The sequence below is a fragment of the Antechinus flavipes genome, chromosome X (assembly GCF_016432865.1).
Source record: "Antechinus flavipes isolate AdamAnt ecotype Samford, QLD, Australia chromosome X, AdamAnt_v2, whole genome shotgun sequence".
Classification (NCBI taxonomy): Eukaryota; Metazoa; Chordata; class Mammalia; order Dasyuromorphia; family Dasyuridae; genus Antechinus; species Antechinus flavipes.
In genome coordinates this window covers 81,250,041-81,268,253 of record NC_067404.1, presented here as the reverse complement: position 1 = coordinate 81,268,253, position 18,213 = coordinate 81,250,041, and the positions used below count along the sequence as shown (strand labels likewise).

At 48.4% G+C, this 18,213-nt stretch overlaps 1 protein-coding gene across 1 annotated transcript in view; it reads right to left on the bottom strand.

The window, feature by feature from the left end:
• The window catches only part of CLCN5 (chloride voltage-gated channel 5), a 98,294-nt gene that overhangs the window by 38,979 nt on the left and 41,102 nt on the right, over window positions 1-18,213 (bottom strand). The window contains exon 3 of the mRNA XM_051968675.1: window positions 2,142-2,300. Coding sequence (XP_051824635.1) covers window positions 2,142-2,300 — 159 coding nt within the window. The remainder of the gene's footprint in view (window positions 1-2,141; window positions 2,301-18,213) is intronic.

Here is an 18,213-nt window from a genome sequence, read left to right as displayed (position 1 = left end):
GCCCATCCCAATCTCTCTCCAAAAGACGAGCGGCCGAGATGCTCTCCACGTGGGCCAACGGCTTCCAGGAGAGGCCCTGGACGTTCTGTGGGGGGCCTCGCTAAGAACCTTTGACAAGGAACAGGGAACACTTATGATGGACTCACTTGAGCTATTAAGTCATATATTAATATGACACTGCCATAAAGTTTCCTTTCCTAAGAAAAGAAAGGACACAGAGTTCAGCCCGCCGGCTCTCCCTGGCTCCCCACCCCAACTCTGCTTTTCTCTTGTTCTCCAAGGCCTCGGAGGCCATCATCGACACAGTTCTCAGACGGAGCCGGCGGTCCTGGGGCCTGGTCACTTCCAACAGAACACGGGTGACATCATTGATTCTGGCAAGAAGAAAGCATTTACCTCTGCCATATGTGTGGGACCCATTATCCAAGTGGTCAGTGTCCTGCCCCCCATTCCCGCCAGCACTATGGGGTTTTTCTGCCCTCCTCAACAGGCCTTTTACCCTTCCTGAGCAAACACTTCTCAAGCACATGCTGCACAGAAGGTTCTGGGGACACAAGGACAGGGAGAAAACTGTAGGTTGAGCACCTTGTGCAAAGATGAGGTCACTTAGGAGGAAGAGAATCCTGGTTGTCAAGGGGGGGGGGGGCAGGCAGGATCTAGGAAGACCTCCTGGAGGAGGTGACAACTCAGCTGAGCCATTAAGAAAAGTAAGAATATTTGAAAACAAAGGTGAAAGCACAGGAGGACATACATGGCAGCCCTAAGAGGGAGATAGATTATGTAAGTACATGGAGGCAGGAATGTGAGTCTGGCCTGCAGAGTCTGAGAAGGGGGCAGGAAAGGTCAAGGGGGTAAAAAGTCTGGGCTTTCCCCCAGAGGCCCTGGGAAGACATGACAGGTTTCTAAGCCCAGGGGAGAGAATGTCTCATCCCTGGGTCTTAGAAAGGTGATTCTGGCAACCAGAGGGAGAAAGGGTTAGAAAGAGGAAGGAAAATGAAGGCGGGGAAGTCAGTGAGGAGGCTGCTGCGACAGATTAAGGGGAAGCTGGGAAGGGCCTCAATCCTAGTGGTGGTTTTGGAAAGGAGACAAGGTGATAGAAATCCGAGGTCTAGGGAGGCTAGAAGCCACTGGCTTTGGTAAGTGATAAAACAGGGGGCCGGAGGGAGGTGCAGGAGGAAGCCAAGGAGGAGTCACAAAGTCCCTGGGGCCCAAGTGATGGGACACGTGTTGGCCCAAAATAAGAAAGCTTGGAGGAAGCAGAGGGGGGTGGAGAGTCTACTCTGTTTGGACCAGGGGAACATAACTGGAGGGAAAAGAGCTAGACAGATGCATCTGGGAGTCCCACACAGGCTTCAATGAGAACCGAACCCATGGGAACAGAATGGGATCACTAAGAGAGGGAATCAAGAAAGGGAATAAACATTTATAAAGCACCTATTACGTGCCAGATGCTATGCTCTGCACTTTAGAAAAATTCTTTTATTTGACTGTGATTCTCTCCACTTTACAGATGAGGCAACAGAGGCAGACAGAAATAAAGTGACTCGCCAGGATCACCAAAGCAGTAAGCAGCTGAGGCTGCACTTGCACTCAGGCCTCCTTGACTCCAGGCCTGGTGCTCTGTGCACTGAGGTGCCCCCTAGCAGCCTCTAGAGAAGAAGGAAGGGAAGAGTGGACTCGGGCCAGAGGCCAGGACAGGGAAGCAGGTGGAGGGGTGAGCATCCTGACTGGAAGAAGCTTAGGGCCAACACCGGCATCCCAGGCTCTGCGGCTTCCACGGAGGCCCTTCCTGGCTGGCCCGATGGGCTCCACGACCCGATGAGCTCCAGGGCCTGCGTTTCTCCCTTTTTTTGTAGCCCCAGCATTTTGCACAGTGCCTGGCACACAGGAAGCCCACGATGAGCACTCACTGGCCACTCAACCATAGATGTAGTCAGCCAATGAGAACTAAGTTCCTGCAGCCCGCCAAGCACTGTCTAAAGTGCTGGGCCAAAAAGAAAGGGAGCAACCCCACCGCAAGGCCCTGCTCACAAGCAGCAGGCGGTCCACCGGAGGGGAGGGGAGGGGAGAGGAGGGGAAGACACACAAACAAGCAAGAAGGGGAAGCTGGAAGCGGGTTGAGGCCCCAGCAGGCGACGTACCTCCCAGGTCTCTGTCAAGCGGAGGGACGTCATCTGTCATGGAGAAGTCCAAGGTGGTCCCCGAAATCTCCACCAGATCTTCATCACTGCTGCTGCTGCGGAAGCTGTTGAAGCTCCCTCTCCGAAAGCCCGGATTGTCCATGGCGTCACTCTCAGAATCTGGAAGGCGGCAGAGACAAGACAGGACAGTGACTGACAGGGTCTCGGGCACCACCCTCCCCCTTCTCAGTGGGTCCACACCAATGACAAGGACGAGGCCGGGCTTCCGGCGAGCGAAGCCCCCGGGTGACCCCAAGTGATCCGTCTGGGTTAACAGGCAGACCTCAAGACTGGGGGTGGCAATGTACAGGGACACCAGCCAAGGTTCTGCTTGGATCCCGGCCTTCCCAGACATCCTGATGGCAGAACTGAGGATGAAAAGCTGAAGCCAAGCTCATCATGGCCAAGCACTGCCACCACATTCTAGAAGGGCCAATGTTCTTGCAGGCACCAACACTCACTGCCATAAGGTAACACGTGAAAGGGATTGGGAGGACGCGCTGGAGACTGGTAAAAAAGCTGGGGAAACCAGGGAACCGAGGCAGAGTCGGGACACAGCCGTGCTGACTGGGCTGGATCCCCTCACAACCACCACGGGAAGCCCTGCAATCACCACTGCTGGGGAGAAGAAAGGCCGAAGAGGCTCCCTAATGGCCAGAGCAGAAAACAAAACAGCAACTCCTCTGGGAAAATTAGCGATGGGAAGACCTTTGGCACCCCAGAAGAATCTGAGCACGAATAACAAAAGCAGAGTCTGAAGTGAGAGTGCCTTGGGGTAAGGGACTCAAAGCTAGAATAAAAGACCTTCCCAAAGGTCTGCCTCTAGATGGCATTGTGCCAGGAGCACCAGAGCCCAAAGGAGTGGAGCCAGCACCACAAACCATCCAGAGCTCAGCCTTACTATTCACACAGCAAACATCAAGTGGATGAAAAAGAGCTACTGTCCAGGCTCAACTCGGCTCAGAGAGCTGATCCAGCAGCATGGCAATTTGGAGCACCCTTCAAAAGGACCTTGAACCAGGTTCGGATTTGGACAGGAAAAAGAAGAGGAGGTGGAACAAACACTTGGCAAAATTACATGGTTTTCTGGGGCAAAGATCCCAAACTTTTCCATGAACCAAAGGCTTTTTTTTTTCTTTGCCAAAGCAATTAGGGTTAAAGTGATTTGCCCCGGGTCACACAGCTAGGCAGTGTTAAGTATCTGAGGCCAGATTTGAACTCGGGTCCTCCTGACTTCAGGGTTGGTGCTCCATCCACTGCGCCCCCTAGGTACCTCAGCTTTTTTTTTAAGCCAACATTCTTCAGGTGATTTTACATGGCTAGCAATCATGAAATGCCAGTCTTTGCAGAACTGTAGGTGAGGACTGCCCAGGGGGCAGTGCAGGGCCACGTGGTAGGTGTGAGCTGGCTGCAAGATCGGGGCTGGTGCTGGAGAAGACACATCTAGCCTCCCCAACAGGCTGGTCACAGAGCCGTGTTACTAAGAAGGAGGAATCTCCCCTGGCCAGCAGACACCAAATGTACCCATGTAATGGGAAGAATAAGTAGGACACGGTCCCCAACATTCTGGCACGGGCAGAGAAGCTACAGACAAGAACAGGCGCACCGACCGGGCAGGCGTACGGACGACAGAGCTGGGCACAGCAAGAACTGAGACTCTGTGTCTCTCCTCCAGTCACAGAATTATTGAAATAATCGGAAGGGAGGGGAACAAGCATTGATTAAGTGCTTACTACGTGCCAGCCACCGGGCACTTGACAAATATGACCTTATTCAATCCTTCTGACAACCCTGGAAACTAGGTGCTATTAAGATTCCCATTCTACAGCTGAGGAAACTGAGGCAAAAGGAGGTTACACTCTCCAAGCTAGTCAATGTGAAAGCTCCACTCCTGATTCCAGGTCAAGTGTTCTCTTGACCGTGGCACCTCCTTTGGGCATCCCAGATAAATCATGTGAAGGAAGACAACAGGAGGACTACGATCCTGAAAATGGCTGGGAAAAACCTCCTGGAGTTAGGAAAAATAAGCAGCCGGATACCAAAGGAAAGGTTCCCAAAGGCCCTGCTCGAGAACGTCGAACACGGCCCGGCCCGGTCCAACTGCGAGGTTCCGGTGCCAAATGCCAGACGTTTCAACCACTGCCAGAAGCAGGCCCGGAAACCGCTCACTGAGGAGCATGGCCCAGTTTTCAAAGAGAACCAGAGACAATCAAAGAAAACCAGAAGCCCGAACACACATAGGGCAGGAGATGGGCACTTAACAAGAACACCATCTTCCATAAACAGCCGTGTCTGCCAGCCATTTGCATGGAGAATTAAAGCCATTTGCACTTCTCACACCAAGATCAAGGGAACAAACTGTGGTTTATGAACGTGAAGGCCGAGGAACAGGGAAGAGAGAAATTCAAAGAAACGAGGAAGGACGATTTAGCTGACCTGACTGATGCCACGTTCGAAAGCAGAAGCTGGGGGAAACAAGCAAATGCATGACATGGGCATTCAGGGAAATGCAACGCACAGCCCCGTTGGGTTCTGGGGGACCTGGAAGAAGGCAGCCAGCTCCAGATGTACACCGCTGGCCAGCCTTCACTCAGGAAGAAGGGGCCTTCTGTTACCGGCTAGGGTGGGTTTGATCAGGCTGTGACTGGTACACACACACACACACACACACACACACACACACACACACACACGCCTGGTACAGAGTAAGCACTCAACAAATGCTTGTCGTTACTGGACACAAATCAATACAACAGCTAAAAATCATGGCTTGCCCTTGTCACTCCCTGCTCAACAATCTCCACTGACTCCTTAGGACCTCTAAGAAAATATCAATGTCTCCTACTGGCATTTAAGGCCTTCCTCAATAGAGCTCCACCACATCCCCACCCCCCAGTGATTTCCTTTCACAATCCTCCTCTCCATAGGCTGTTCCTCCTTGCTCTAATATATGGACCTCCCTTACCTCAGCTTTTTCCTCCAGGAATCCCCCCAATTCTTAACACCCCCTTCCTCCTGTATCGGCTTCTCTGGGGACAATACAGCCTGCTGAAATGGCCCGAGGGAGCCCCCCAGGACCAATCAAGGCAGAAAGTCTTGGCACCCTCCTTCAGGAGAGATCAAAAGATGCTGCCAGGCAGGGTGGCACTGGGACCTGCTGCCCGAGCAGACTGATCAGGACAGAAAAGCGATTTCCAAGTTTATGAGCAATCAATCCTGTTATCCTTGTTCTTTATATAAGGAAAGCTCCCATTTGTTGATATTGAGCAAGGTCAAAATAGAGGGCTTTTTCCAAGGCCAAATACAAAGTCTGAAGTCAGAATTTTGTGCAAGAAGTCAGAACCCAGTGGCCACGTGTCCTCTTCAGGAAACCGTTCTGGCCAAGCCTGGGCCGTATGATCTGTGGGAATCGAGGGAAAGTCAAAACCGTGATCATTCCCAATTTGTGGTCATTTGGCCCTGGAAAGTGTCCTTAATGCTTATGTGTGAGATAAGTCATCGTGCTAGCTGGGGAAGTGAAGGCCTGATTCCGAGGACTTGGGAACCTGGCTAGCTTCTCCACTAGGGAACGTGCACAAGGCTTTCCTGAAACCCACTGCGGCAAATCACCAAGCCAAAAGAAGCATTCACGTTCTCTCTGTCTCTGTCTCTCCTTTTCTTTCTCTCTTTCCTTCCTTCCTTCCTCCTGCCTTAAACAGAATATGAAGTTTGAACCTGATCCTCTGGCCAAAGGGGAGCGCGGCTCAGATCTCCAAACAAGGGCAGGCACAGCACACCTCAAACAGCATTTTCAGACGTCTAGCCAGCTTCTCTTTCTAAATACCTTGGTTTTCTCCCCTTTGAACAAGACCAACCGTAAGTAAACCCGAGCCGCCAACGAGTCAGCCTCTGCTCATCGGCTGTTTCAGTGCAATAAATTGGAGGTGCCTCATGGAACTGGTGGGAGCTGAGGAGAGAAAAGGTAGGGAGAGCGAGAGACAGAGATACAGACACAGACACACACATACACAGACACACACACACACTAAGACAGAGAGACAAAGACAGAGAGGGACTGAGACAGAAAAGAGGGCACAGGCTAGTGTTTCCCAACTCCCAAAACCCAATGAGGGGGAGAAGGGAAGAACACAGCAGATAATCCTGCAGAAGAGATAGTGAAGAATAAGCAGGAGGAGTGAGGGAGCAGTATCAGGAAAAGCAGGGAAGAAAAAGCAGCCCACGTGAGACCACAAGCATCCAGGGAAGCAGTGTTCAAGGCTTCATGGAGGCAGTGTTCAAGGCCTCACAGAGGCCAAAAAAAAAAACGAGGACTGAGAACAGTTGGCTTTATCAACAAAGAGACCTTGGAGAGAGCAATTTTAGCTGCAGCCAGGTGGAAACCAGATTGTGAGGGGAGCTGAGAAGTGAGTGGGTGTTCAAAAAAGTGCAAGCAAAAAGCCTGGAGAACTTTTCAAAGAAACTAGGATGTGTGAGGGAAGAGATACAAAATGATAGCCTGAGAAAAGAATAGGGCCAAGCAAGAGGTTTTTTCTTTCCTCTTTCCTTCCTTTCTCTTTCTCTTTTTCCTCTGTTTCTCTTCTCCCTCCCTCCTCACACTCATTCTCTCTCTCTTTCCTCTGTCTTTCCTCTCCCTCTAACTCTGTCTCTCTCTATCTCTGTCTCTATTTCTGTGTCTCTGTCTCTCTGTCTTGCTATGTCTATCTCTGTCTCTGTCTCTGTTTCTGTCTCTCTATCTGCCTGCCTCTGTCTGTCTCTTCCTCTCTTGAAGATGGGGGAGATCAGGGAGAATTAGTAAGCAGGAGCCAATGGATAGACAGAGACTAAAAATTAGGGGAAGAGAAGGGATGGTTGGGAAAGGATGGAGTGAAGAAGCCAAATAGAGGGGCTGCCAGAGCAGGGAGAAAGTTCTTCTCTGCCCTCTAATAGGGGACCCGAGCTATCAACGACTGTCCTTCCAGGATACGAACAGATCTGAAGTTCAGAGGAGAAGGGGACTGAGAGATAACTTATGTACACAGGGGCTGAGGCTCACCCTGAGCTCTGAAGGAAGTCAGGGATTGCAAGGGGCAGAGGTGAGCAGGGGGAAGAGGAGGAGGAGGAGTACCCCTAGCATGGGAGGCGGCCAGGGCAAAGACATGGAGGCCGGTATGGGCCAAAGAGTAGGGGAAAGCAAGGAAAGTACAAGAACTGGGAAGGCACGAATGGGCTGCAAATATCAAACAGAAGAGTTTGTATTTGTTCCTGGAGATCACACGGAACCACTGGAGTTTATCGGGGAGCGGGGTGAGCCGATCAAGTCCACGCTTTATGAAAATCACTTGGTGACTGACTAGAGGAGGGATCAGAGTGGACAAAGACTGGAGGTGGGGAGACCTCCCCCCTTCCCAGCAGCTACTGCAATAGTTCAGGAGGGTCTGTACCAAGGTGGTGCCCGAGTCAGAGGAGAAAACAGGGTATGTCCAAGAGATGTTGTGGAAAAAGAAATAACTATATCGGGCACAGAGAACAAAAACTTAGGAATACAAGGCCGTTTCTTGGTATTTCCCTCAGCCCCTAGGGCGGCTCAATGGGCTGAATTCGAGGATGAACTCCCCAGACGCCGAGCAGTCCCCCAGCGTCAGCGGCGGAGACACGTGTAGGGTGATCTAGCATGGGTGAGGCCCTCTAGTGCGTCTACTAAGATCCATAACGATCGACAAAACAAGGACTCGTGCTATTTTAAGCAAACTTTCTTCCAAGCTGTCTGAGGTGCTTCTGATGCTGCTTTTAGCCCCTCCTAGGGGAGCAGTGAGTGGGCATGGATGAGGGTAACCACCCATTCCAATACCAAACCAAACCGCCAAAGCCTTAAAGTGTCACGTCACCACAGCTCCTCCAGGACGAGGGGCCTGGGAGGCCGGAGGAAGGCCGTTCCCCATAGTATCTCCTGTTCTTAGCTCTTCTCAAAGCCAGTAACTCCCTATGCCGCTCACAGGATAACAACCACCCAGGTCACAGAAGACAGCTGCCATGCACGTCACAACTCCAAAGGCGAAATTCAGCAGGATATATTCAGACTTCAGAAAAAGTTAACGTTCAAATGGACTCAATCAAAAGAGGAAAAAAAGGAGGGAGACTACATTACATGGCAGCCATATTAATATTGTTTGAGACCACTCAAAACAACTAGACAGTATAAGGCTGGAACACTGCTGGGGTTCAGGAAATGACTTAGTGGATTTGGAAAAATATGGAAAGACTTGGTCCTAAGAGACCTGAGACTTGGACCTTCAGAGAAGGACAAACAAGCCCATTACAGAATGTGTACGCATCCCTGGGGTGTGCGGCGGTGATTATAGACAGCTACGTACGTGTGTATATCTAGGCAGATAGATACAGAAATCTATCTGAGCTTGACTGAAGCCTGCTTGGGAAAGGTGGGGAGGGGAGGAGGAAAAAGAATTAGGGAAAAAGTGCACAGCAGAGAACAGAGGAAAGCCCGCAGGAAGCAAAGATGGACAGCTCTGAACACAACGCACTCCATTATTATCTACGCTGACTTGAAATGTCCCATCTATTGTAACATGTTTTGACTCTTCTCATATGTTCTGTTGTGCACATGACATTTTTTTTCCTGTTTTTTCTATTTTGTATTTAAGTTTAAATCCATTTAAATAATAAAAAAAGAATATACTCAGACTGTTTTGAGAGGGATTCTAGCTCAACACCTTCCCCTGAAATCCTGGTTCCAATTTCAGAGCACACGGACTTCAGATGCTCTCAGATCCTCAGTTTCCTCCTCTGTTAAATGCAAGCATTGGACCATGTGACATCTAAGGTTTCTCCCAGCTTAAAACCCGCCTCTCTGATCCAATACCTAAGATGAGCATGGAGAGAGCACTGCCTGGGCACCAGGGGCCAGGGGAATGGAGGGGAGAGGGGGGCGCGTGTATGGATTTCCTGTAACTGACGTCCAGCTCCTCAGGGAAGGTTCACAATATTCTTTATGAGAGCAGTTTGCTGCTGCACACACGCTCTCACCCCCCTCCCCTCTGTCCCCAGTACTGGACACTGGACACGCCGAACACCTAATTAAGGAGGCAGAAATAAAGCAGTCGGGAGTCCCGGCTCATATTTTCTCCTCCAGATCATTAAGACAACAGAGGCCAATTCATGTTGGTGTAAGAGGCCTTTTTACAAGCAGTGCCCTGTCTGCCTGAGCTGCGCAACCCCCACAATGTGAACAGTCAAATTATGGAGACTGAAAAAGTCACATATCTAGAAAGTTTCACCACCGGAAAAGAGCCAAGTTAGAACGCGAGTCTCCTTGGCCCGGCGCTAGCGCAGATCCTAATTACTTCACGCTGAGCCCAGCACGGCTACCTCTTTGGTCCCTTCCTTCTCTTCCCCGTCCCCAGCCCCAAATGATCATAACCTTCCTGAAAGCATCACTGAGATCGGCTCTTGCTGCCCCACTCTTAGGGCAGCGTAGAATTGGGTCCAGACTCAAGCTGGCATTTGACCATCTGGTCAGATCCCTCCTGGCCTTGTGTCCCACTCCACTGTTCCACGAACTCGCAGCCTGGCTCCCTAAAATGGCCTCCCCTCCCCGGCCCTCATTCACATTACTCCCCTCTCCCGGTCTGTTACCCGCTCTCTACCAACTCAACTCTCCAGGCCTCAATCACGGTCGCTATTGGCCCAAACCAAGCCTCCCCAAAGAGGGAGTTCTATTACTTGGCAATTATCACTTTTGATTACTTAGCTCATCACCCCAACCAAATTATAAGCTTTGTGATGGCAGGAAATATATTTTATACAGGCTTATGCTGACCATACACAGCAGCGGAACCTTAACCCTAACTCCCCCAACCAAGAAAAAGAACAGTAATCCTGCCATTCATCCCTCAAGGCCGGCCCAGCACCAATGCCGCCTCCTCCATGGGGCCTTCCAGGCTTCTCCTAGGCTGATGCCTCCCAGCTCAGACCCCCGGATAGCCACTCATCTGCGTTATTTGCATAGAGCTTGATAAAGTGACTTTGGATCTGGGAGCCTGGATCTGGGAGCCAGCCCCCAAGATTAAGAAACAGATAAATGTTTGAGATGTCAAGGAAAGGAAAAACAAGACTGCTAAAAAGGCAGCTTTTATTGCCCTCTAAGTCCGAAGGCGGCCTGGCCAATGAGCTCTCGGGGAGGGGCCCGCCATCTAGTTTGCTGATTGGGCCCCAGGCCCCCAAATGGTCAGGCTGGCTGCGGAGAGCCTTGGTCATGTGTGGCTTGGCCTAGATATGGGCCCTCTGGCCGCTCTTTCAACGCAGATCCGAGCTTTCTATAATCCAGTGTCACCAAGTTCTTTTCAAAAATAACTGAATGCAACAGTGTTCTTCCTCTGGATGGTGGAGCACAGAAGCTCCCTTTTTTAATGAGGTTTGGCTACAACACGTGATTTCCCTTCAAGCTCATTAAAAATGGATTTTGCTTCTATTTAGAAGATCTCACCAACATATACCTTGGCTTGAAATGAGATGACCGCTCTGACTGCCTTCTAACAATATTTAATTTCAAAAAGCTTGACGCCTGTCTGTGGGGTGGGGTGGGAGTAGGGGAGACTTCCTTCAAGATGAAAGAAGCAGAACTTCATCAGCGCCTGGCCGGATCAAATAGAGGAAGGAAATTCGTATCTGAATTCGTAAAACATACAAGATATTTCTTGAGCGCTACAATGTGAAGTTGAAGGGTTTGAAGCACTATTTTGTCTCTCAAGGACATTCCTCTGTGATCAGTTCTTGTGGGAGAATTAAAATGACATGGGGTGACATGGGCCCAGGTGGTCTTTGTTCTGTCTAGTGTCCCACCAGATCTAGGGAGGGGGGAGGCTCTCAGAGAGCGAACGACTGAACTCGGTCACACAGGCTTGACTTTGCCCATGATTCCCACCAAAAAGGAAGACATGCCGTTGGCCTTTGGCTCCCCCTGAGGGCCCTTCCAACTCACAACGTGTGACTGGCGACCAACTACGAACTTCCATCGGACTCAAGCGTGAAGTAAGACAGGCTCTCCCTCCCGGACTTCGGAGCCCAGTGGGGATTCGAGGGAACCGCTGAGCTGTACACATGCAAAGGTCTGCATTTCCTCTACCTGAACAATACTGACACGTTCACATAATCTGGGAAACTAATTTGAGCCAGGTTTGTTTCTAGTCAAGGTCTAAGTTTTGCTCCCCTGACATTTTTATGTCATGTGCAAATTGCAATTTAGAAGCACAACGAGCAGGGCCTGGAGGCTCAACAAGTTCAGCCAGAGTAACAAAGGGCCAGCAGCGGCATCCCAGCTGCCCAGTCCGGAGGCACCAAGTCATCGCTCAGGAACATCTGATGCGCCAGGTGGTTGGCGGGGTGGGGTAGGGGACTAAGACTTCCAGGAAGTCAGCACGCATCTGGTGAGCTCAAGCTAGAGTGCTGGAGTGGGGGTGGGGTGGGGGGTATGGGAAAGGCAGCCTAACGTCCATCAGAGACTTCCCGGAATCTACCAAGGGAGAACATTTTTGGAAAACAATGACGGGGGACCAGTTCTCAAAGCATGTCAAAAAACAAAAATCATTTAAAATACAGGAGATGAGATCGGGAGAAAAGACCAGAGAAATAAGATTAGAACAAGAAGAGTTCACGAATATAGTTTAGTGACCCGAGAACACAAACTCGGAAGGGAGGGGTTTCTTCTTCAACAAGAACTGCTGGGCAAAAATGGAAAACAGTGTCGGGGAGAACTGGCTTAAACCAACAGCTTGCAAGGTCCAATTTCTAGGCTCACTCTGCCTCTCCTTTCTCTATGTTTTCCCCCACCTCTCCCCCCGTGCTCCAATCCCATATTACCAACTGCCTAGTGGACATTCTCCACTTGGATGAAGCACATACATCTCCCACTCATTATGTCCAAAGCAGAACCACATTCCACACCCCCCCACCCCCTGCCAAAACCCACCCTTCCTAGAACTTTGCTCTTTCTCCCAAAGGTTCCCAATTCTCCAATCGCCCAGATTCACAAGCTCAGTCAAACACTTGATGCTTTTCCTCCCCTCCCCTTCCCTTCCCATTCGCATCACTTGCCAAGGTTTGTGGATCATTTCTTCACAACAGTCTCTCAGCTGTTTCCTTCGCTCACAATGCTATTTTGGCCGCCATCTTCCCTTGCCTAGCCCAGGTATCAGCAAGTCATTGCCTACTCCCTGTTTCTATATAGCCCGAGCTGTACAGAATGGTTTTTACACACAATAAAACTTTATTCAAACACATAAAAACCATTCTTAGCTCAGGCTGTACCAAAAGAATCAGCAGGAGAGATCGAGTCCTATAGCTATAATGTACCTGGCCTAGACCATCACAATTAGCTCCCTAAATGGTTTTGCTTCTGCTTTCTCTGCTAAGGAAAAATTACCTTTGTATCGGAAAGGAAGGAACAAAAATGTGTACTAGGAGGTGACTAAGATAATAAAGTAGCTGTGAATGAGTTCGAGTCAGTAGGCCCTGATGAGCTCTATCCCCTGGGACTAAAGATACTGGAGCCTTTGGCTGATGAGTCACTCTCTGTGATCGCGGCAAAGGATCGCAGGGAATGATTACAGGGAACAGAAGATCTGCCTCAGGATTGAAGTAGGGGAAGTGATGTCTTCATTTTGTTTCAATGGAAGAAGAATATAGTTCGGAAGCTCTGAGTTTGATTTTGAATTCTGGCAAAGTGTGGGACAGCTCGTGAACATCCAGAAAAGGGTGTGGTAGTCATGGAGAGGCAGCAGGGCCTCCTCCAGAAAAAGATCCTATCATGCGACCCATAGAATTCTCCTAGCTATCAAAATCTTGGATAAAATTTCTCATGTTACTCTTCTGATGTGGAGAAAATAATAGGCTAGTCAGGGGTTTGGGGGAACTGGTCAAATGGGCAGATCCAACAAGCAAGCATCAATGGTTTCATGTGAATTCAGAAGGAAGATTCTAGTGGAGTGTCCCAGGATCTGTCCAGGGCTAACTTTTGTTTTAATCAATGGTTCAAATGTTTTTAAAAATTTGCAAAAGACAGAAAATTAGAAGGGATGGCTTGTTACCACAGTAGAATGACTGACTTGAGACCCCGAAATCTTGTCAGGCTAGAACAATGGCCAAATATAAAGGTATGAAATATAGCTGTTATAATTGGGTTCAAAACATCAATACACAAGAATAGAGTGTTTGCTAGGAATTGACATGAAAAGATCTAAAGGTCTAAATGACCCGCAAGCTCAGTATAGCTCAGCAGTCCAAGACAAGGTTGAGAAAGCTCGATGGAAGAAGGTCTGAACCTAAAGACACCTGAATGGCAAAGAGGAAGAGGAGGGAGAAGGGCATTTCAGGAAGTGAAGCAGAAGGGGATAAGCAGAAGCCTCTTTCTGGGGACAAGGAAGACATTGACTTGACTAGGGGAGATTTTTGTTGGCCTTGGTTTTAGAAGACAATGGGAAACCAATGGTGGTGATCGAGCGAGGGAGTGGTGCAATGAAAACGCTTGGGGAAGGTTAATCTGGCAATGGTCGGGACCACAGATTAGAGAAAGGGAAGACTGGGGCTGGGAAGACACTCAGGAAGCTATTGGGTGAATTCAGTTGTGAACTAAAAGGGAACTGAAAAATGGGCCTGGGAGTGGTGGGACTGTGAAAAAAGCACTAGAATATTTGTTCCCCATGAATCCTGAAAGGTCCCCAGTAATTGGCTAACAAATACCGTAGCCTTCACTGAGTGGAATATGGCATTCAGGAAAAGGAAAACAACAATCTCCCCAAACTACACTGGCCAGATCACACCCGGAACTGCATAGGAGGTTCTGAACCCCATCAAGTTCCTAAACTGTAAGGACCCTTTGATCCAGTCGTGCCACTAGCAGGTCTAGACTTCAAAGAGATCAAAGAAAGAGCAAATGGACCCAGATGTACAAAGTTCCAGCACTTCTTTTTCTGTTGGGGCAAAGAACCAACTTGGGAACAGCTCTACAAATGATGGTATATGAATGTAATGGAATATTGTTGCAACATAAGATGATGAAAGGGCTGGTTTCTGAGAACCCTGGGCAAGCTTGAAGAACTGACGTGAATGAAGTGAGCAATAACTAGAACAATTTCAATAAAACCACTGCGTCTGATAGAGGCGGGGACCGCGGGCCACTGTGGAGGACCACCTGACTGCGAGGCCTCCGGACAGCCGCAGACACAGCCAGGGCAGGAACTGGGTTTGCATGACAATGTGTATTTGTTGTTATGGTGGCTGTTTTCTTTTTGTTTTCTTTTTTTAATGTGGTGGAGGATGTTAAAAGGAGAGGGGGTCTAGGACCACAAGTGGAAAAAAAAAAAAAGGAAAAGAGAAAAAAAAGGGAGGGGAAGGGAAGGGGGAAGGGGAAAAAGGGAAACAGAAAAAAGGAAAAGAGAAAGGAGAATGGAGAAAAAGGAGAAAGAAGAAAGGAGAAAGAGGGAAAGGGGGAAGGGGAAAAGGAAAAAGGGAGAATGAGGAAAAAAGGGGTAAAGAGGAAGGGGAGAGGAGAAAGGGGGATGGAGAAAGGAGAAAGGGAAGGGGGAAGGGAGAAAAAGGGGAAAGGAGAAAGGGGGAAGGGGAAGGGGGAAGGGAAAGGGGCAAGGGAAAAGGGGGAAGGAGAAAGAGGAAAAGGAAGGAGAAAGGGGAAAAGGGAAAAGTGGAAGGGGAAGAGGAAGGGGAAAGGGAAAGAGGCAAGGGGGAAAGGAGAAAGGGGAAAGAAGAAAAAGGGGAAAGGAGAAAGGGGAAAGAAGAAAAAGGGGAAAGGGAAAAAGGAGAAAGGGGAAAGGGAAAAGGGGAAGGGGAAGGAGGAAAGGGGAAAGTGAAAAAGGGGGGAGGGGGAAGGGGAAAGTGAAAAAGGGGGGAGGGGGAAAGGGAAAAGGGAAAGAGGAAAGGAGAAAGGGAGTCCTTAAAGCATTTTTTAAATGCACAAAAGAGAAAAGAAAGTCAGGAAAAATCCCAGACAAGCAGATCAGCTTCCAAAGGCACATAAGCAGTTCCGAGTAAAGCCCAGAGAGTCCCAGAGCTGTGCAGAATTCTGCCTTTCTCTGGCCTCCTAAGTGTATGAAAGTGTTTGTTTTAGTTGGTGTTTGTTAATGTTAGAATAAAAACAACCATTTTTCAGATTTCTTCCCCAAGAGATTTCTTTTTCTTTCCTCCTTAGATGTTCATGCTACCCACTGTGTGCCAAGGTTCCCCATCCCAGGGGCCCTCCCTGTCCCGGGCAACCCAAATGTCAAAGCTGGAGGATCACAGAACTAAGTTGCCCTGACAACACTTTGAGGATTGAAATATACAGAGAGAGTCTGCACAAATGTGAGTCCGAGGAAGCTGGGGATCATTTGAGAAGACTTCTCTGGTATAACAGGGAGAGGTGCTCAGAGAAACGCTGCAAGAAAACAAACCTAATTCCATACCCCAAAATCTCCAGACAAATATTTTTGATACTTGCATAATTCGACGTTTAATTTTTCAAGGGCAAAAATAGCCCTAACTATGAAACTCTCAGAGATGTCCCATGCACACCCTACCACAGGGTGTGGGAAACGCTAAGCTGGTGCAACTATCTCCTGTGACAGATGAGGAAACTGAGGCCCAGGGACTTTACTGGCAAGTTGCCTTTCCTATGTTAGTGTTTGAACATGAAACTAATAGCTTCCTGGATTTCCCAACTGCCAGAGCTCCGGAGCCAGGCCACGAGTGATTTTTTTTTCCTCGGCTCCAAACGTTTAAATGAAAATGAGTGTTTGAACCAAAGCCACCTCTCGAAATAGAGAGAAACTCCTCCAGACATAAATGTGATGCTCCTTCTAACTTGGGACACTAATTTTCAATGAAGAAGTTTATATCTTAAATCCTCATCTCATTTGGGGCATATTATTTTACCCAAGTGGAGCCAAAGCCTCCACATTTTGAGTTTCTTCTAGTTCCCCTGGCCAAGAAGCCATCCCCTTTCCCTGAATGCTTAGAGCATTCACTACACTGTTCCCTGCCTCGGCTCCTAATAGACTTATTTGGGTCTTTTCTCTCCACTGGACTAAGCTGCTTCGGGGTCTGTTCATAGGGCAGAGTGCCCAGCACACAGTGGGTGCGTAAGAAATATTTACTGAATATATACTGACTTGCAAGGAAAGTACACTATTTTCATTCTCTTTTTATAAGGCAAAGTCATTTTAAGGGGAATAAAAACATTAAAAACAACCACTAAAAATGTCTCCTCCCCCTTTCCTTGGCAAGGAAACATGAATAGAGCCATTGAATAATTCAGGGAGACATTTTAGGGTGTGTTGTGTGGAACGAGGCAGACTGGTCCTTCAGTCTGGTGCCATGACAAATACCACCTACACCTTCGGCCTTAATTCGAGAATGTGTGCTTACTTATATCAGAGCAAGGGGCAGCTGGGAGCTAGGTCTGACAGACCGGCTCTGGTGGAGGCTGATGGGGGACTAAAGGCAAAGGCTTCTGCTAGAGGGGAAGCAAAAACAAAAGGAGGGAGGGGGTGGTGGATGTACGTTCAAAGCAAAGCAATCAGGGGAATGGGATTCCTTTCCTGGTCCTGTCCTTGCTGCCCAAGTGAAAAGAAGTAGAAAAGGGGGAAGAACACAGGAGCACAATTCTGGAACCTTTGGGGTGGATGAATTGTTGCTAAAATGTATAAGCTCTGTCTGGAAACCAGACTTAAGGAGAATTACAGCCGAGCCTCGAGCACCCTCCTAGGAGGAAGGACTACGCGATGGACAGGATGATATTCCATAGCTTCCTCCAGTAAGACAGATTTTACGTCATGTGGGTAGGGTTGGAGCACAGCCCCCTAGAGGTCCCAAGATTTGGGAAAACGATTCCAATCTTCTGTGGCCAACCACCTCCTATTTTTTTTTTTTTTTGAGGCAGTTGGGGTTACATGACTTGTCCAGGGTCACACAGCTGGGAAGCGTTAAGTGTCTGGGACCAGATCTGAACTCAGGTTCTCCTGACTTCAGAGCTAGTGCTCTATCCACTCCGCCATCTAGCTGCCCCCAACCCCAACACTCTTTCCTTTCTTGGTTTATATGCCATTACCTAGCTCGGACACTCCTCTGTATCCTTGGCTGCACCTCTTCCTCCTCTCTACGCTCCCCAACTTTTAACTCTGGATGTACCAGAATACATAAGTACATATATACATATATACTTTCTCCCTCAGAAAGTTCATCTTTTCCCTTGAGTCTCAACTGTCATCTCAATGCATATATAACTTCCAGATCAGTCACTCTAACCCCGACTTCTGACAAACTACACTACTAGCATGCTTCTATATACAGGACAGCTCAATTATATGTTCCTTTACTTCATTCAGGTTCCTCCCTTCTTCCCCTTTGGAGAATTTTACACATGAAAGAAATACTTCTCAGAAGTAATGAGGTGAAGAAAGAGTGCAAATCAACAGAACGCACAAGACACCGATGCGAATGAATCCCAAGTTCAAGTCACCCAGAAATACTGTCAGCAAAAGCTAGAATTTCAGCAAGAGAGGATATCACAAATGGCCAGAAAGACAAAAAAAAAAAAAAAAAGCCCCCAAACACCACTTCAAAATGTACAAGATTTGTCGTCCAAGATAATAAAAGACAAAAGAAACTGGAATGCAATATAGTTTGAAAGAAAAGAAAAGCCAACCTTTATCCCCAAAGTAGCTATGGAGCAAAGCAGAGCAGACTTTTTTCTAATAAAAGCTTAGCAAGGCCCATTGATAGTCAAATCTACCAAAAGGAAGAAACATAGTGGGAAGAAACATCTGTAACTGTAAATGACCAGTGAATAAATGGTGACTCAAAGTATTAACTTCCTCGACAAAATCTGCAATCAAAGAAACATTAACAAAATAATGACTAATACTTGATTGGGAAAATCCAGAGAAGAAAAACATAAGGAAACAGGGAATCTTAAAGAGGGTAGAACAGGTAGTTCTGAATAATACTTATATCTGGGATTAGAAGAAGAATGAAGTGTGGGAAAATTTACGTA